Source organism: Saccostrea cucullata, unplaced genomic scaffold, assembly GCF_032062105.1.
Source record: "Saccostrea cucullata isolate Sc308-1 unplaced genomic scaffold, CSIRO_AGI_Scuc_v1 ctg532, whole genome shotgun sequence".
NCBI classification, from domain to species: Eukaryota; Metazoa; Mollusca; class Bivalvia; order Ostreida; family Ostreidae; genus Saccostrea; species Saccostrea cuccullata.
In genome coordinates, this window is record NW_026936742.1 from 59,432 (window position 1) to 80,778 (window position 21,347).

The following is a 21,347-nucleotide window of genomic DNA, read 5'->3' on the forward strand; positions in this document are numbered from 1 at the left end:
GATTTTTTTTATTCATGTCCCTTTACTTTCAATAAAATTGTCATAATGTAAACATATACTTCTATTCAAAACAAAAATAATCATATAAATACAACGATCTTCGTATACATGCAGAACTCAACGATTTTGAAAATTATTACATTTAGAATATTCAGAATGTCGGTCTTGTACGAAAGTGTTTGTATATTATTCTTTTATAATGTCAAGACGACGAATTTTTCCGTTATTTCTCGATTATGACAAGGAGCACACGGCGGGTGCGACCGATCGACAGGGGATGCTCACTCCTCCATGGCACCTGATCCCAACTCTGATGTTTTGGAGGCCCATGTTTGCTCCGCTCCTATTTTTTGAAAAATTGTTTTATGGACTCTTGAGCTTGAATACTGTTCGTTATCTCAATATAAATTTCATTAGGAACAAGTGTGTTTTTGAATTTTCAACAGCATAAGGCGAGTCCATATAAGTGAAAAATTCTCGAAAGGGACGTTAAACAGCATACAAACAATCAATCAATAGCAAAATTCAGGGATGATTGCATTGTTTTCTTTTTTTAATAGAAAATATGTCTTGCAATAATAGATACTCTTCATCGAAATATTTGTTTACGAGCATGCCCTTGAAATACAATTATCTCAAGTTGACATTCTTTTACTGACATCTACCAAATTAATTATTTGATTACATAAATAGAGGTTGAACTGAATAGGACTGTATTCACGCTTAAAATACAATGCAAATCAGAATTCGAAGCAAACCAAATACGGACCTCTAAAACATCAGAGGTGGGATCAGATGCGAGCATCCCATGCCGACTGGACATACCCGTTGTGTGCTGCTTGTCATGATCGAAAAATATCTAAAAAGTCCGTCGACAATTCAGCGTTTAAATAATGGTCTATCAATAAGATCCTTAAATATCCATATTTTAAATATTACGTCAAGCGGACTGAAACGTTTTTGAAGTAAGTCATTGTGATGGATGCAAGTCATAGAATGTAGATTATTGATTATCCAATCAAAAGATGCATAACGAACAAAATTAAATTATACCGAGATAAATTATTGACAAACAAGTTGATGAAAAAAGAAATCAATATCAGCGGTCTTGTTTAAAGTCATCATTTCCGTTTATGGTAGATACATTATTTTTACAATAACTCCAAAACTATGTGAGGTATAAAATTAAAACTTTAACAGTTTATAAAGTTTTCATTGATTAACAGATAGAAAGTATCATTTGGTAAAAAATACTTGGAAAAAATATTTAAATTGAGAAAAAATCTTTTTAAAAATGCATATTTTTTCAGAAAATGCATCTTACTAATTAATTCCATATTTTAGTGAAAACCATCACTGCAGAAACAAAATATGTTTATCAATGAAGGGCAAGTAGGACTTGGATAGCCTCTGGAAAGTTGTTTCCCTGTTTATTTTGTCCAAATGTTAAGACTTGAAAGTGAAAGTACGTTGCAAATGGTGTTGTAAAAATAATCTTTTAGACATGTTGACCTTTGAAGAAACCTTAAATCTTTGCTTTGCTATTTGCAGTTTGAACAAATTTGAATCACTACCTGGTGATGCTTTCATATCAATAGCAACCTTTTTAACTTTCCTGTTCTTGAAAAAAAAGAATTTCAATGACTTTTCTGTACATTTCTATGCAAAGCGGTTGCCCGCGTGGTGGAGTGGTTATAGCATCTGCTCTAGAGTCGCGAAGTAAAGAGTTGATCTTCGCGTCGCGAGTTCGAATCCCACTGTAGGACGTGGAGACCCGTCCTTCGAATGGGACCGAGTCGCAGTAGGTGCTGGCACGAAAAAGATCCCTCACTGCTCAATGGCCCTGAATGCCGAGTATAGTACAAAATTTGTAGCCGGTAGGTGGTGGCGTCTCCATATGAGTGAAAAATTCTGGAGAGGGGCGTTAAAGAACATACAATCAATCAATAAATCTATGCAAAACACTGACACCCAACTGTAATCTAAAAAAATAAAGTACTAATAATTTTAATTTTCATTACATAATAAAGATTTAACATAACTTTCATCTTTTTCTCTATGCCACCAAAATTTTACTTATTCTTAATTGTCTTTTTAGCTCACCTGAGCCGAAGGCTCAAGTGAGCTTTTCTGATCAAAATTTGTCAGTCGTCTGTCGTCGTCGTAAACTTTTTACATTTTCATCTTCTTCTCCTCAAGAACCACTTGGCCAATTTCAACCAAACTTGCTACAAAGTATCCTTAGGTGAAGGGGATTCGAGTTTCTTCAAATGAAGGGCCACACCCTTTTCCAAGGGGAGATAATTATGAATATGAGAAAAAATAATGGCATTTTTAAAAAATCTTCTCAAGAACCACTGGGCCAGGAAAGATGAAACTCATGTGGAATCATCCTCAGGTAGTGTAGATTCAAGTTTGTACAAATCATGATCCCCGGGGGTCGGGTGGGGCCAAAATGGCCGATCAAAGTTTTACATAGGAGTATATAGGAAAAATCTTTAAAAATCTTCTTCTCAAGAACCACTTGGCCAGGAAAGATGAAACTCATGTGGAATCATCCTCAGGTAGTGTTGATTCAAGTTTGTTCAAATCATGACCCCCGGGGGTAGGGTGGGGCCAAAATGGCCGATCAAATTTTTACGTAGGAGTATAAAGGAAAAATCTTTGAAAATCTTCTCAAGAACCACTGGGCCAGGAAAGATGAAACTGATGTGGAATCATCCTCAGGTAGTGTAGATTCAAGTTTGTTCAAATCATGACCCCCGGGGGTAGGGTGGGGCCAAAATGGCTGATCAAAGTTTTACATTGGAATATATAGGAAAAATCTTTAAAAATCTTGCCTAAAATAAAATATTGTTCGTTTGCAGTTGCCTACTGACCCACTGAAAATGCACCCGACCAAAACTTTTTTTTTAGCCATTTTGTAATATTATTTTTTTCCCCAATTTTTCGGGATATTGAAACTGTTTTATTTTTAATTTTTGTCGTTATCAATCAGTAGTTTATACCAAGAGTGGAGCTTATTCATGTATAGAAGGCCTGTGAAAAACTCTTTTTTATGTTATCAAACAGAAATCTGCAAACATTTTTTTTTCAAAAAAAAAAAAAAAATGCCTACCTACCTACCCAGTCTAAAAATTATAGGTCGGCAACTGCAAACAAAGAATTTTTTAGCTTGGCCTCTTCTTCTCAAGAACCACTGGGCCAGGAAAGATGAAACTCATGTGGAATCATCATCAGGTAGTATAGATTCAAGTTTGTTCAAATCATGATTCCATGGGGGGTTAAAATTCAAGCCCACCCCCCCCCCCCCACCTCCGTAAACTTTCCGTTCTGATCTGATATGTGCTTTTTCCTAGCCGATGTGCTCAGGTGAGCGCTGTGGCCCCTGGGCCTCTGGTTAGTTGTTCGAATCGTCTCTTGAAAGAGGACATAATCATTTATTAAATGGTAAAATAAAAATTACATGACTTTAATATGAACATAATTTTTTTTCTACAAGTGTTGTTTGAGATCTACCTTCAAAGTCATCCGGCAATTTTCAGCTATTGTATAAAACTTTCAGTGTAAAGGCGCCCTGGAATTGCAGAAAAAGTCTACAGAGATCAGAAACAACAAACATCTCTCTCGAATATCCCAACGCCGACTGCAAAAGTTTAGATATTGAATAAAATCAAAAGTGAACCAAGGCCCCTAGAGTACAGGATGGCAACTGTCAAACCTCTGGTTTTTTCATCTACAGTTAAAAGATATTTTTTCATAAAGTGCTAATTACAGCGATTTTTTGTTTTTATTTTAACGCGTGTATTAATTGAAAAATAACATAATACACAGAACACATCATTCTTAAAATTGCTAATGGTAGAATTTGATTAATTATTGATTCCCGCTTATTTTATGACTTGCAAAGATCACGGCTTCCTGTAATTTGGTCAGTTACCTTGTGCTTAAATATGCTCACCTATGGAACATATATGTATTAACAAATGGGAATATTAAGTAATATTCCAAGATTTACTTTTATCAAAACAAGGAAGCTTTGATTTTAGATAATTCACTTTAGAAAACGCAATATATCAGAATAAATTAACATAATCATACATATCTTGAATAATCGTTTATTAATCATACTTGGTTCTTGTTTTTTTTTATAAATACTTTTTATGGATACCCGATTAACATAACCTCCTTATTAAAGACAAGACCTAGCTAACATTTACTAGAGAAATAAAAGAGCTTATTTATTTACTATAATAAATGACAGAATAATCAAACAAGTCAAAATCATTATGTATGTACATACAAATAAGGCAAAGCAAAACATAATGTGACAAAATAACCAAACAAGTCATACGTTAAAGTAAACAACAAATAATACAAAGCAAAACATACTAAACATAGATCACAAACGATTATGCAATATTTATTTTAAAAATGTGATGTACATACATTTCGTACATAATATACAGAATATGATTGAAAAAATTTTATAGTAATAGTCATTACTTTTAAAATAAGTAATGACCTTAAAGCTTATGACCATTTTCTCTAATGTAGTACAAAAAAGGCAATATATTATTAATCATTTATAACTTCACCCTATATTGTTATAGTTATATTAGTAACATAATGTTCCAAAATAAATAACTGTGAATTGATTAAGACCTGTCTTGATTCCATCTTGGAATGGTGATACTTTCAAAGAATGACACAATATCGATTTTTCCATGTCTCTTTGCATATATTAGGGGTGAAGATTGAAATGCTGTTCGCATTGTCGGATCTGCCCCATGTTTGCAAAGAAGTTCTATGATACTAAGGCTGTTTTTTACTGTTGCTTGATATAGCGGCGTGACGCCGTGTTCAATGCACCTGTTGACTTTTGCGCCTTTATTTATCAAGTCCTGTACAAGTTTTTCATGACTACCGCTGCATGCATGTATTAGCAGCTCTTCCTTATCAATGTTATTATCTTTCCATTGAAAGAATTTGCGAAGCATGTCTATCATTTTTAGATCCCCCATAACGTGAGCAACATGCAGTAGTGCAATATTTCCTTTACAACACAATTTGCGTCTTTTCATCTCCTCAATAAGAGCAGAAATTATTCCACGTGATCCAGCAACACAAGCTGCAAACATCCCTTCTTCAAACACACCTTTTTCATCTTTTTTTATTGGAATATTCTCGATAACTTTTTCGAAAATTTTACGACTTCCACTGAGACATCCAAGATGAAAAAGTACACGCTTTTCGTCTTCTGTTGGGCAGAACAGTTCACAAAAACCTTTCTTTAGTTTTTTGCTCCGCTCAAGCACATAACAAAATAATGTATTTAGACCAAATGCTACAATTGGTCTCATCATATTTATTCTCCACTCTACAGTTCTCCATTTTGAGTTCCATGCTCTTCCAAAACGATCTTTTAAAAAACAGATAGCTATATCCTCACTGCTAGAGCCCTTCGCAACGAGTTTCCACATTTCTAAAGAAGGAAATTCGTTGATTTTCTCTGAATATGAATCATCTTTTTTTTCTGGGGAAAATATATAAAACACTTTCAAAATTTCAGGAATAGACGACAACTTCAAGTCTTTATCAAAGAATTCTAGAAGGGAACCATAAATTTCTTCCCTTATTTCTTCCCCCTTTTCTTCATCGCCTGAAATAGAGAAATTTCCCCAAAACAAAGACTTTACCTCCCGAAATGGCCTTTTCTCTAAAAACTTTACAAAAAAATCAGAAAACCTGTCATCGAGCCAACACTTTGCCTTAAAGGCGTGCAATATTTCTAAGTTTCCAACTTCGGCATATATCCGGTTTGCAAGGACACTAAAATGTTTTTTGTCTACTTTTAAAGTCGGAATTTTTGATGTTCGTTTGTTACCAATAAAAATATTTGATGCGACACAATCAATGCTCAAATAACGAATACATAGTTCTGGGTTGTTTTTTCCAAAATCGTGTGCAATGACAAACTTAACAACGTCATTTGCGAACTCATATTCGCCCTCATTTTCAAGGATAAACGTTCCTATTACTCGCTGAAAACTTTTCCATAAAGAACACAAACTTTCTAGACAGGATTTAACTTCACATGCCTCCAAAATTTGTGTTAATAGTTTAAATGCGGTGCGTGAATTTGAATTCAAATCAAATAAATGCACTACTAATGCAGTATAAGCAATTCTGTCTTCTTTTTTTATCCTATTCAACTCCTCGAGATAGAATTCGTAGGGTTTGTGGAAGAAATCAACCCCTCTTTCTTGACATTTTTTTGAGTCACAAAACATTTTTACCAAAGCTGGAAAACAGCTGCTTTCAACCTCAGAGAAATCTATAGAAGGTATAAAATTCTCCTTTCCTTTCCTATAATTGTCAAACATTCCCCTTTTGTCACTTACATTTAAAGAAAATTGACTTTCGTCCAAATCCAAAATACCAGAATGAAATTGGAGGAACTCACTGTAATCTTTTGCTCTGATAAATACATCCTTTCGCATTGTCATCAGTATTATGGAATCTTTATGTAATTTTAGTGAACTAGCTTTCAATATTATGCTATCATCAAGGAAAAACTATCATTCAATCCTTGTCCATACAGGTTCTCCATTAAAAATACTTGCTTTTCTTCCTTTTTTGCAAATGATTTCAAGTCAGATGGGTTTGATAATGGCAATATACTGAACCCTTGCGTTTGAAGTTTAAGAGCACAATGTCGAATTAGTGCTTTTTTACCTATTCTGGGTCCACCAATAATTAACATGTTTTTACGTCTTTTCATTTGCATCCAAATTCTTCTGAATGAATGGGTTTCAAAGTAAAGCTTATCTTCCTCTATCCATTTTTTTTCGACAGATGGAGTATTTTGACCTGAAAATGACAACAAAAAAATCAAGTAATATGTACATGACGACTAGTATTCAAAATGTCATTCAAACATTACTTAAAAAGAGCAAACAACATGTGTATCTTTTTTTTTTTGATGAACAGTGTTGCCGTGGTTACTAAAATTAGAAAATTGTAAGAAATGCATTCAAAATGCTACTCATCCTACAGTTCTAATTTGATTTCAATATAACGAGACACACAAGTACTAGCCTACGCTAAGATCACATGTACTTGTGGACAGGAACCCCCCCCCCCCCCCCCCCCCCCGATAGTCAACCCTGGGGCTTGTTGGACTTTTTATCACAAATTATATTTAAAACATTTAATCATTATGTGTACCTGTACAATAGGAAAAAAAATCGTAAAAAACCCACAATAATCGATCCACAAAAAATACCCGTTTACACATTATAGGAGAGAAAGGTTTGCCACTCAGGTTTGTTTACGTTGTATCCCAAAGGTCACTCTGAGTATCAAAACATGTATTTATTTTATTTCAGCTTAAAATGACGATTAGCGCTGTTTCTTCATATATTTCTGTGCTATCGGATTGACCCTGTATTTCGTAAGAATCCCACAATTTCTCCTTGAACAGCATTCAAGTCAGCACGTTGAAATTTTTTCGGGTAATCACAACTGAATTGACTAGGAAATATGTTACCTATTATGATCACAGGCACCTGAAATGTGGATAATAGCCCCCCCCTTTTTTTTATTGAAATCAAGATGTGTTTGTGAAACATTGATGCCCCCATATGGCAACATAGCGAAGATTAAACTTTTCTTAAATGCAAACTCACTAGAAATACAAATCTGAAATATATAAGGAGTTTAAGGTTTTTTTTTCATAGTATGGAAATCTCCAAGGTCAAGGTTAAAAGATCAAGGTAATTGGTATCCAATGAAAGGTTAATATGTACCCCCGGTATGTGTGAGGTATGGAAGCCTTAGCACTAACTCTTCAAAAGTTATGACCAAGGTCAAGTATTTTGAAAAATAAGTCAAATTCCAAGTTTAAGGTCAAAGGTCTTGCTGTCAAATGAAAGGTTTTGTCACAAGGATTTTTAAATATGTAAAGTATGAAGGCACTAGCCCTTACCCTTTAAAAGTTATGGTCAATGTTTGCTTTTTTAAAAGAAGATCAAATCTAAGGTCAATGTCAAGGTTCTTGGTATCCAATGAAGGTTCTTCTCACAAGGATTACACGTGTGAAGTATGAGATCCCTAGCCCTTAGCCTTCAAAAGTTATGGCCAAGGTTAAAGTTTTGTCATAAGTATTGAAATCTCCAAGGTCAAGGTCAAAACGTCAAGGTAATTGGTATCCAATGAAAGATTTTGTCATAAAGAAGATATATGTAAAGTATGAAAACCCTAGTCCTAACTGTTCATAAGTTAACGCCACGGTTAAAAATTTTAAAAAGTAGGTTAAACTCCATGTTCAAGGTCAAAGATTTTCCTACCAAATGAAAGGTCTTGTCACAAGGATATGTAAAGTATGAAAGCCCTAGCCCTAACCCTTAAAAGTTATGATCAAGGTTTGCTTTATAAAGTAGGTCATACTCCAAGGTCAAGGTCAAAGTTCTTGGTATCCAATGAAGGGTCTTCTCACTAGAATTACACACGTGAAGAACGAAAGCCCCATCCATTACCGTTCAATAGTTATTGCCAAGGTTAAAGTTTTTTATATAAGTACAGAAATCTCCAAGGTCAAGGTCAAAAGGTCAAGGTTGTTGGTATCCAATGAAAGGTCTTTCCACAAGTAATACATATTTGAAGTATAAATGTCCTGGTATTTACTGTTCAAAAGATATGGCTAAAGTAAAAGTTTGAAATTTTTGTATAAAAATGGGTCAAACTCCAAGGTGAAAAGGTCAAATTTGGTGGTACCCAAAGAAATGTCTTGTTACAAGAAATACACATAAGAAATATGAAAATCATAGTTTCACTAAATCAAAAATTATGGGCAAGGTTAATGATATTGCGGACAAACAGAGAGACAGACAGAAAATTATTGGCAAGGTTAATGATAATGCGGACAAACAGAGAGACAGACAGACAGCTAGACGGACGGACACGACAAAAACTATATATCCCTGAAACTTCGTTTACAGGGGCATAAAAATGTAAGATTGTATAATATCTCAAAAATGTAAAAATTTTCCCCGTCAAACACATCTGTATCATGTATATGACGTTCTGTGCAAGTAGCTATTACTTTTTCTCACGTTTAAAGAATGGCTTTATACGGTATAATAAAAATACATTTTATTAATTAATTTATTTATTTATCAATACATTTATTTTTTATTATACCGTATAAGACCATTTTTTAAACGTAAGAAAGAGTGAAATCTGCTTGCATAGAAAGACATTTAGGACATTGTATATTTTTGAGATATAAACTCTTACATTTTTTTCAATAAAAAAAGGGGCTATTATTCAGACTTCAGGTGCCTGTGATTTTGATAGCACCCGAGAGAGATTATTACGTAAGGCCAAAACTCTCCATGCATTTCCATTGCGTTTTAGTTTTACTTTCTCGAATCTAAAATCAAAATTCTTTTAAGATATTGTGTCTATGTGTGTATAAAAATAATGTACATAAACAGTATACCCGGTGTTTGTGTATTATAACTACCGATGAGTAAAGAATTACATAAATTATAGATATGTAATCTTTTAAGAAAAAATAAACATTCAAGTCAACGGGTACTCGATCGGCAGAAGAAGCGAGTGACCGGTTGCTAAAAATCGTCAGATTTGACAACACTAATTATTATTTATATATCCTACCTTTTTCAAGTGTTTCGTTCTCTCTAATCCTCAATTTTGGGATAGGAATGGACTCCAATTCTTGAGTGGTATCATCTACGGAGCCCCCAAGACGGTCAATAATCTGCTAATTGCATAGATATTTATGTACAACAGACTTAGTGTAATGTTAAATGTAATGGTAAATGCTATGTAAACTCATACTATACTGGTAATGTGTAATGCCTGCAAATTTACATCATATTTAATTAATGATAATATAAAGCATTACTTTATTAAAATCCAAGGTAAGCTAGCATTACTTAGGAAATGTTTTTTAAGTTGTGCTTTGTAAGTCTGTTTTATTCAATATGCCAATTAAATACCAATAATTCACACAAACCTTAAATAGCTTCCTTTTATTTACATTTTACCTAGCTGTTCAAAAGCATTAACGATATACTTATATGTTTGAATTATTCCCTGCCCAATATATGGGCAGCGGAAAGGGCAAAAATTACCATAATGAGAAAACAAACAATTATTTTAATTTCAATGATCATAAAAACTTAACAAATGATATACAATGCATAATCAACAGACCTTTTCGCGAACAAGTATACATTAAAGCATAACAAACGAACAAGTACGTAACAAACATATATGAATGCAAAAGCAACGACCATCTTTGCAGTACAAACGTACATAAAAAGACGACAAACGAAAAAAACTTAACCAACGTGCAAGCGGTAAATCTAGTCTTCCCGACTCCCGGCTCCCGACGGCATCGGATTTTTTTTTTTAATTTCTTTTTTGTCGGTGCACAGAAACTCTTCAAACTTCTCAGGCACATTTTCTTTTTAAATGAATTCAATAATATGTAAACACTTAAACAAATTTGCGTATTTATTACTGAATCAGCAGTATCACCTTCCAAAAAGCGGTAAATGTAGTACTCCGTTATAAATATGAAACCAAAAACGGACATCGATACAGAGAGACGTAAGTGTCGTAGATAGTAAAGGTGCATGGACACAGATTTGAAGTTAATATTTTCTGTATAATATTACGACTTATATATTTCAATAGCATTTCACACAAAAAATATATTAAAAATCTTATTTCATCTAAAAGTTATTAAAACTTCAAATTTTTAGACGGGTTTGATTGACACATCCTTGCACTCTCACAAATTTTAATTTTATTCTTAATACTTAGGAAAAGTGGCAATCTTATTTCAATAACTTTAAGACGAAATAAATTAACTTCAAATCTGTGTCCATGTTTCTTTAAAGATATTTAAGGTATTGATATTGAGAAGATATTTCTTCTCAAAAAGATTGAATCAGTATTTTAGTGAAAATTGGTGATGTTAATAAAAAAAATGAACAATTAAATTCTATAAAAATTCATAACATCAAAATGATTTGATTTCAAAAAAGATTTAAATCAAAATCTTCATAAAAATAGCTAAATCTAACATTGTACTTATGGTAAAATAATGCAAAATGAAAGTTAATACTGCATTGTTATACATTGACGTAGCATCGTTTTTAAAAGGAGGGGGTAACCACAGAAAAAATTTCAATCTAGCTGAAAAAAAGATTTTAAAAACTTAACAAGCCAAAAAAAAAAAGGAAATTTAAATGATATAGCCCAAACTCGAAAATCTCGTGTGTGTGTGTGTGTGTGAGTGTGTGTGTGTGTGGGGGGGGGGGGGGGGGGGGAGGGTTTAGGTTCAACTTCTTTCAGTGCCAATTTTTTTTCCTAATATAAATGTACTACATAACCCTTTTTTGACCTTACTCTTAAAATTGGGAATTGTTGCTACGTACCTGTCTTATGATATGCCCCTGTAATGTAAAGTTATCATAATAGATTCTTGTAATATTTAAAATATTGGGGAAAACCAACTTATGTAACAAGAACAACAAAATTTGACGAAACGGCCTTCAGGAGAATGAGATATTTTTCTACATTTTATGTAAATTCTTTTCTTTCATTTTAAATTTTTAAGATGAATTAACCCCCCCCCCCAAAAAAAGGAAAAAATTTAAGGGGGATCCGAGGTAGAACCACGTCCATGTTGTATAACCTGGGAACATAAACATAATGTGGCAAAGAGTTCTATACAAAAAAATGTGTGTGGGGGGGGGGATTTCTGTGCATACAAATTATCTAGCATGTAAATGCGGGTTTTCATTTATTAAAAAATATAAACTGTACCTCAGTTTGTTGTTTTTAATCGCGATTCTACGAAAACATTTGTGTCCTTTTTTCAGTGGTTTTCGCATTTATAGCTGAGTACTAGATTTACCGCTTTAGGCAGATGATACTGCTGATTCAGTAATAAATGCGCAAATTTGTTAAAGTTTTTATATATTAATGAATTTTTTTAAACCTAGCAATTTGCCTGAGAATTGTGAAGACTTTCTGTGCGCCGACAAAAAAGAAATCGGCAAGAAAAAAAAAGAAAACGGGACCATCGGGAGCCGGGAGTCGGGAACACAAGATTTACCGCGTGCACGTTGGTTAAGTTTTTTCGTTTGTCGTGTTTTATGTACATTTGTACTGCAAAGATGGTCGCTGGTTTTGCATTTATGTATGTTTGTTACGTACTTGTTCGTTGGTTTTGCTTTAATGTATATTTGTTCTGCGAAAAGGTCTGTTGATTATGCATTGTATATCATTTGTTAAGTTTTTATGGTCATTGAAATAAAATAATTGTTTGTTTTCTTATTATTGTAATTTTTGCCCTTTCCGCTGCCCATACCAATATCGTTACATATTTACATGTAGTTACGTCTCGGTACTCATTGTGATGTCACTTTAGCGCAAATTTCTCCCTGCATATTTCTTTTGAGTAGAAAAAAAACAGCAAATGTTAAAAAAAAAAACAACCGACTTGAAAATATTGTTTAAATTATATATTTTTATAATACATAAGAATGAAAAAAGTAAAACTACTCGTATTTAAATAAATTACCTACGTCTATTTAATATGGAGATAACGAACAGTATTCAAGATCAAAAGTCCTCTTAATACAAAATAGGAACAGATCAAACACGGACATAAAAAATATCATCTTCGCTAGCCAAGGATTTCTAATACCCCAGATAGCAGGATGTTATTGGACCTTTGTTGGGCCAACAACGCTCCTTATGTTGGGCCACTGTTTGAATTCAACATTGGGCCATCGGTAATTTGCTCATCGGCCCTTAATCAAACCAACTTGTTGGCTTATTGTTGGGCCAATGTAACAGTTAAAATTGGGCCATTGTTGGGCCATTGTATTATTTCAGTATTGGGCAAACGTCATTTTTGAACAATTGGGCCATTGTAAGCAACTAATGTTGGGCCAACGGTAATTTGCTCATCGGCCCTTAATCAAACCAACTTATTGGCTTATTGTTGGGCCAATGTAACAGTTAATATTGGGCCACTGTTGGGCCAATGTATTTTTTCAATGTTGGGCAAACGTCATTTTTGTACAGTTGGGCCATTGTAAGCAATTAATGTTGGGCCATCGGTATTTTGCTCATCGGCCCTTAGTTAATCAAACCAACTTGTTGGCTTATTGTTGGACCAACGAACGGATATCATTGAGCCATTGTTGGGCCACTTATTCTTTCAATATCAGGAAAACATCATTTTTTGGCCAACATTGGTTTGTATCTTATTGGCTCTCCATCATGACAACTCATTTGCTCTTCACTGGTTGGCCATTTGTCCTCAAAATTGACAAACAAATATATACAATAAGGTTATACTAGTTTTGTAGTACAGTTAAATGGTAAAAGCCTTTAATACTATCTATATATGCTATATATGCTAGATTAATAGTTTAATACATATTCTCAATATTCTCATAGAATTGCCATCAACAAGTATTGCATTGTAAGTAGCTCTACATTAATTAAAAAAAATGAGAAAAAAGAAATCAAAATATAAAATTCAATTATAACATACTATAATTTTATTGCTCAGTGCATGAAGAAAACATTAATAAAGAATTAAAAGTGGATGCTCACTTCAAGCTATACATGTAGGGTTACATGACTGTATACTCCCTCTCTGATGTAAATTATGCACAAGTTCAGTAAATTACAGGTATCAATAAGCACGTCTAACAAATAAACAAAGCCCTCCTAGCTGTTCTTAAAATAATACTAGAATGAATCCCGTCATTTTGTTTACTTACAGAAAAAATTTTTCTGGCATCTGCATCGAGTTTATAACCGACAAACAGACACAAAAAAAAGTAGAACTACAGGAATGTCATACTATATCACAGAAAAAAGTTAGGCATTGCCACTTTCCATCTGATCCCTCTCCTAAGTCTCCATTTCCTCTTCCCGAGTCTCCTCCTCCCCTTTCTTTTCTTCTCTGTCCGTTTCTTCCTCCCTTATCCCTGTCCTTGGCATACCTTAGCCATTCTTTGATTGTGTTCTGCATGTCTTTTTAGAATCTTCAGTAGCACTAAAATTGTAATATTTGGTACTTAATATATTTGTTACTTTTCTCAGTAAAGAGTAAACATACGATTAAATTTACAAGTATATCACTATATGTTTAAGCTGTCAATTAAGGAATAACCGTCTTTTTTGTTTCATGGTGTGATTAAGTGATTAGCTTGCGTGATGAAGGCATTTATGCATAATATTTATACGCTTGATATCATCATCAAAACAATTTTGATTCAATGTTGCCCCATATAAAATACATGTATTGAAAATTTGTCGTTACACTGAACAAATTTTAAATGAAAGAACCCAATTAATTTTTAGTACTGAATAAATTTTGCAACATTTTCAAAATGTTTGATCATGTTCTCGACGTTAAGTGTATATAAGTAAATTAAGTGGTAGACTTCGGAAATGTATTCTACTAGACACAAATTTCAATTTAAATAACGAGCAAATTATTAATTGTTTTAACTGTATCAAAACACATTTTTATACTTTCATTTATTTTTCTTGTATATAAACAAAAAATTTAATCACTGATTATTTATTTTGTTTCGATAAATTATGAGAATTTTAAATTTTTTTTTAGCTAGCTTGATTTTTCAAGTAGGATTGGTTGTAGATTTATTTCTGATTGTAGAGACGATCAGATTTGTTAATATACAGATTTGTAACAATCAAATGTTTATACACATTGGACCAATGTTGGTCCAATATATCGGACCAACATATGACCAAGGAGCAAAATGACACTGGGCCAACGGCATTTGCCAACATCGGCCCAATGTTCTTGTTGACGTTTCGCCAACAATGTCGCATTTATTGGGCCAATGTTGGCGCGACGTTGGGCCAATATCTGTAGAAATAACACTCTACATTGGGCCAACGTTGGCCCAACATATCGGGCCAACATTGGGTCGATGAGCAAACTTAAATTGGGTCAATGCCATTTGCCAAAATTGGCCCGATGTAACCGATTACATTGGCCCAACGTTGGCCCAATGTAAGCATGCTATCTGTACAGTGTTGACCCAACAGCACCTGGCCTCTGCATTCCCCGTGTCTGATTTACACAGATTTGTACATGATATCGTTTAAAAACTAAACGTTAATTCAGCTGTGCCGAGGCAAACATATTAATAATACTTACAAAGTGAGTGCAGATATGCAAGGTATCAGTCTCATTACGCTCGTGTCAGATTAAAAATGGCGCGGATATTACAAGTAGCCCGGTTGTTGTCTACCCATGATGCTCAGTCCGATTCATGGTATATTGGGCCAACGTAGGGCCGATGCCAATCTCCAAACAAATATTTTCTCTCATGATAATAGTTTTATGATATAATGCCAACAGTAAGCCCAAAATTAGCGCACTATTATACATGACCAGCTATCAATATTCCATGTTGGGCCATTGTTGGCCCAATCAAGGTAACCCAACATAGATAATAGAACCATAATGTAAGATTTGGCCAACTGTGTTCTGCTATCTGGGTTATTACAAATAAATAAGCATATACACAATTCAAAAAATAGAATAAAACACTCTTTGGTGCTTGATCTCTTAATTGCAAAGTTAAAATGTTGAAAATATCATATCTAAACAAAAGCAGTCATCCACTGATAAGCATGGACATAGAAAGTCCTCTCAATTATTTCAGAATGTACCAACGTTGTCCTAACGTAAAGCTCAGCAGCTAATTATAAAACTGACTCCATCAATTAGTTGGCAGTATAATAATTGGGCCAACGTTGGCCCAATATAAATATCCCATCTTTGAAGACCTAAACAAAATAACACTTGTGTGTATTACAAACATTGGGCCAACGTTGGGCCAACATACTACTACCAACTTGATAGGACTCGTTCTGTAAGGGTGAATTAGAAACAATGGGCCAACGTTGGGCCAACATAATGCTACCAACTTGATAAGGCACTTTCTTTAAGGATGTATTACAAACATTGTGCCAACGTTGGGCCAACATACTACTACAAACTTGATAAGGCACTTTCTTTAAGGGTGTATTACAAACAATGGGCCAACGTTGGGCCAACATACTACTACCAACTTGTAAATAACTTTCTTTAAGGGTGTATTATAAACATTGGTCCAACGTTGGGCCAACGCCATGATCCTTCCTTCTTTGGAAACTAAAGTGAATGGAAGTTGCTTACGTTGGACCAACAATGGGCCAGCATAGGAATTCCGTCATGGACGAGAAGGTTGACTTGGTAACATTGGTCTAACGTTGGCCCAACGTTGTTCCCCCAACGCCAACCATACAACCTTTAACAAATGTTAGCCCAACATAGTCATGCTATCTGGGACGCTACTCTCCCCATTAGGAGAGTAGCGTATCAGAACCCCTTGGCTAGCGAAGATGCCCAAAAATTTATAAGCAAATTATTCTACCAGTACGTTAAAAGGAATTATGATAAAAAAGGTAGCTTGAGCTACATCTTGTCGAAAAACAGTTAAATTTCTGACAAATAATTCAACATTAATTGGTTTTATAAAAACATTATATAAAGAATTATAAAGGCAATCTCTCTCATTTAAGTGTTTTTGAAAATTAATTTTTTGGTTCTATGTCAAAGAAATCCTATGCAATTCGTCTTTATTTGCATATATAGGAGCTAGACATTGCATTTATTTGTCTTCAGTGCATTCAGAAGTTTAAGGACGCTCTAAACACTGCACACGAAAGAGCTCTATTTATTTGGTAGATTAAAGAAATTGTTATTTACCGTTAATTACATAATTTTTAATAGATTAAAATATTTTTAGCATTATATTAGAGAAAGAGTAAAAAATTTGATTAATCTTTTTCATTAATTTTCCGCATGTAAGTAAACAACAGTGATTTCTGCTCCCAAATAGTCCAATGTTTTTGAACATTTTTTATGCGCAAATAAGGCACGTACCCTATGTTCTAAACGAACGAAAACGTCTCAATATGCATATCTTTATATGATATATTTTTCTCTGAGTCCGAAAAACCAGTTTCTGTTAGTGTTAAGAGCTTCTTTAAGTTGTAATACTGTACATATAAAATTTCTGACAAGAAAAAAATGTGCCATATATTAATTAATCAACACCTGAAGCAAAACCTCTTTGTATTTTTTCATCTTTTCAAATTCTTTATTTAGTGGAAGATGAACCACGAAGTTCCTGATTATATGGATTCTCTCAATATCATCACCAAGGGTAATATTTTCGTCTCCTGGAAAAACATTCCATCCGTTTTGGGGCTTTATGTTTTCTAAAGTTCGCCGAAACAATGTGTACAGGGTGGTAACATCAAAATTATCTGTACTAACTTCTCCATTTTCTAAAATAAAAGTGAAATATTTAAGTTATCGGTAGTTATATTGAACTTGAATCTTTAACCGGGTCCTAAATGAGTCCTTTTTGCCAAGATGGACACCCACCCTTGCTTGTCATGTTTGTCTTAAAATGACTCTTTTTTCAAAAGATGAAGATTTTTCTTATCTTTTTGCTATCTATCAATCCTTATCCTTAATTGTAAGATGTTGACTTTTGGTCAAAATAAAACACGGCCTCGTCATAAGCACTCAAGAAATAGACAAGTATTAATTTCTAATAGGCGTTTAACCTTTGGATGAGACACTGTAACACTAAGCTAGTCATATGGAGGTTGCAATCAAAATAATAAATAACGTAATTATATTTTCTCTTTATTTCCATTACTTACCAGGAAACAATAGTTTTCCCTGTACTTCTTCCAAAGATTTAAAAGATTTAAAAGATTTTCTATGCTTTTCTATATGCTCTTTTAAGTTCTCTGGTTTAACGATCTCATTAAATTTTTTCCTCATTAATTCTTCTGCATATTTAATGAGAACAAAGAGGAACGCATGCAAGTTTGAGCCTACAAAATAAAATACGAAAAAGTTTTACTTATAATCAATATACAAGTGATAAATTACTTTCTGTGAGTTTGTGAGTTTCTGAGAATTAAAAAGAATGCTTCATTATTCATTGTTATCCTTTTCTCATATGACATTCTTAATGAAAAAAAGCATTATTTTTTTTAAGAAAAAAAATAATTTTTTTACCTTCGGATATTGTTGAACCTTTATTAACACTATCTATTGGAAGTCTTGGATTGCGTTTTACTTTCTTCACATTTTGAAGACATCCGTTGTCTGAAAATAAGGCAGAATAATTTGACACCACTGAGTTTAGATATTGATACCAAAGTCGCAATAAAAAATTGAGTTAAAATTATGTTACACTACTCATGAGTAAGATTATTTTGTGAAAGTGAAGGATATGTTAATAAAACACATCCCAAAATAATTTCCAGATAAAATAAGTTTGAATGCTACAGCAACATATAAATCATGATATTAAACCGAAATTTTGAGAAAAGATTAACTTCATGTGTCTGTGTCAAGGCATCTTTAAATATACACCCAGAAGACAGAGTAGGGGAACATAAAAGAGACTTATTGGGAGAGTCTAGACGGAAACGTTGAATCATAAGGAAAATACGTAAATTTGGGGGATATAATAAATTGTTATACATGTACCAAAGCAATGATTAGAGACTTAGTGCTGTGAATTGTTTATGGGTTTCATCGTTATTCACTGATCATAACAAGTAACACACGGCGGGTGTGACCGGTCGGAAGGGATGATCACTCCTCCATGGCACCTGATCCTATCTCTGATGTTTTAGAGGCCTTGTTTGCTCTTCTCCTGGTTTGTACTGTTTTAATGGACTTACGAACTTGAATACTGTTCGTTATTTTCATATTTTTTATGAAAACTCTGGTTTGAGAATTTCATCAATTGCAGTTTCTAATGAAAACTAGTGTAAAAATACATAAATATTATGTGTAGAGAATGAGGTCGTTTTAATTCATGAATGACATTTAAAGGGGCCTGGACACAGTTTCAGCCAAAAATTTTCATACCATTTTTTATGTTTACAAATATTTACTAAGGTATTTCTAATGATAAGCAAATTTTTGAATTTCATTTGTCGAGTTACAAGATTTAGAGCTCCAAACCTTTGTTATGTAAACAAGGCCCGAGCCATGTTTTTGTTTACATTGGTTAAACATGCTGATATGTGTTCGTCAACGCAGATTTTTAAATTAAAAAGTTAGTTCTAAATACAATTAGACATTTTCTAATGATTTGCTGAATCTCGTTTTGCTATAGACATATTTTCTAAATGTAAACAAAAACAAGGCACGAGCCTTGTTTACATTAAGAAGAATTCTCAGTCCTGTTTCTCCCTTTTAAATCAACAAATGATGTTCAAATTTTTGCTGATCATTAGAATTGCCTTAGTTACGAATTGTAAAAATTAAAATTGGTAAAAAAAAAAATTTCAGTTGAAACTGTGTCAATGCCCCCAGCACTATCATATACTGAGGACAGACTGTTTCAAAACTTCTAAGTGCAATGTTCCATTAATAAATAAATTTCCAAGACAATCACTACATTACCAAAAGGATAAAGGATAAATACATACCATACATATAAAACATATAATTGGACAAATTACCTTCATGTAATCTTTTTCTTTTATTTGATTGACATTCATTTTCGTTATGTGATATCTGCAACTGTTCATCTGCAATAATGGTAAAATATTTTACACCAAAGTCTTATTTCTGAAAATTACTTTCAACAAAACTATGATATAAAATTTGAAATTACTTTCACCAAAACTATTATACAAAATGATAGATAATAAACCCACTCCCCTTTCATATATTGAGAAAGTCATTCTTTTACTATGGGAATTCCCAATTATCCGCCCGACCAAAATAAAAAATAGAAGGTACTTAGTACACGGCGGTCATCACTTAATGTATTAAAAAAAATTATTCTGCGGGCGTTTCTTTAGAATTTATTAAGTGGGAAATGCCGATATAGAATTGTACCCCATATGTAATGGAAGGAATGGTAATTGTGATCCAGTTTTGTTATAGAACCCCAAATTTACGATCTAAACGAAAAAGAAGAGTTGGACAACGTCATTATGTAATTACAATTCTGCGAAAGTTTCATTAAAGGCACAGTGGCTCTTTGTAAGGAAGTTTCTGCGAAAGTCTCATTGAATCATATTCAGTGATACAAGAAGAATTGGAAATTTAGCTAAAAGACGGGTACTGGGTACTCTTATTGTTATTAGAAATTTCAACGGTGTCCGAAATATTGCATTTTGCTATGGGAAAATTCAAATATCTACCCGATCGAAATATATGATACCCAGAGTAATAAGAGTACCCAGGTTATGCTTTTAGAAAAGGAAATAATCTGTCCGATTGGAAAGTAAAACGGCAGTCACAACAGCAGTTAAAATATATACGTATTCTTTGAATTTTAATTTGATTTTATTTAAAGCTAGAAAATAAGCTGTAGATAAGAGATAGTAGAGAGAATGGCAGTGCCAAATATTTCAGAAAAATAGCAGTGTCCTGTTTATGCTTCTGTACACCCCAAATAGCTGTCTAATCAGCAAGTCAAAAAGGGACATATGTACAATGGCACGTTTAAAAAGATTTTGTGAAAATTCTCATTTAATGTTATTCTATGGTATATGAGGTGTCATATGGTATATGAGGTGTTTGGTACCCTAAAGTGTTACGGACATGTGGAAGAATACACAGCTAGACGTAAGGAAGTAAGGACAACCCCATTTATATATACATGTACTCAGTCATTCAAGCGGACAAATTTGACATACACCTTTATCACAAAATCATATATATTCTTAATTTTTAAACATCAACATCATTCAAGTACCTGATGGTATTGAACTCTCCCAACAGTGCTGGCTTGATGATCTATCCATTTTCTGGTTTTTGTTGGCATTAGGTGATAAATCTAAATGATATGTTTGTACGTTTTTCTCATTGCAATGGCTCAATAATAAAGAAACAGTTTTATGCCAGTTTAACGTTTTATGTAATGATAAATACTTGATTATTATACATGTGTAAAATTATTTGCATTCCGGAGTAGATGAATGCATATCTTTTGCAGAAATACCTTCTTGAGATTCCTTTCTCTTTTGTTTTCGTCTAAGGTCCATAACAATACTAGTAATTATATGACACCTTAAAAATATATAAACATATAATTATCATAGTCTTTAACTTACATCAGAGTGTGTCTTATGAAGACAGAATACACATACTACCCGGTAATTTGAAAATTAATTATAATACAATGGTTTATACCATTCTCATG

At 33.3% G+C, this 21,347-nt stretch overlaps 1 protein-coding gene across 1 annotated transcript; it reads right to left on the bottom strand.

Annotated features, from left to right (window-relative positions):
• Positions 1–6,546: 6,546 nt before the first annotated feature.
• Positions 6,547–21,248, bottom strand: LOC134246422 (uncharacterized). The gene is made up of 8 exons (XM_062728782.1): positions 21,147–21,248; positions 20,901–20,981; positions 19,654–19,722; positions 18,191–18,280; positions 17,827–18,003; positions 17,210–17,442; positions 9,685–9,787; positions 6,547–6,873 (listed from the first exon to the last, which is right to left on the bottom strand). Exons 1-8 carry the CDS (start codon positions 21,187–21,189, stop codon positions 6,557–6,559), a joined length of 1,113 nt encoding a protein of 370 aa, XP_062584766.1. The 5' UTR covers positions 21,190–21,248; the 3' UTR covers positions 6,547–6,556.
• Positions 21,249–21,347: the final 99 nt, after the last annotated feature.

Bases quoted from the DNA above. Each gene is read 5' to 3' on its own strand.
- LOC134246422 (XM_062728782.1), bottom strand. From the start codon at position 21,189: ATGGACCTTAGACGAAAACAAAAGAGAAAGGAATCTCAAGAAG. The intron at 18,004-18,190 runs GTAAAAAAATTA...TTTATTTTGTAG, and splicing joins AGGTTCAACAATATCCGAAG to GCTCAAACTTGCATGCGTTC. The intron at 9,788-17,209 runs GTGTTGATTAAT...TGCAATTAGCAG, and splicing joins ACAAAGAGGTTTTGCTTCAG to ATTATTGACCGTCTTGGGGG.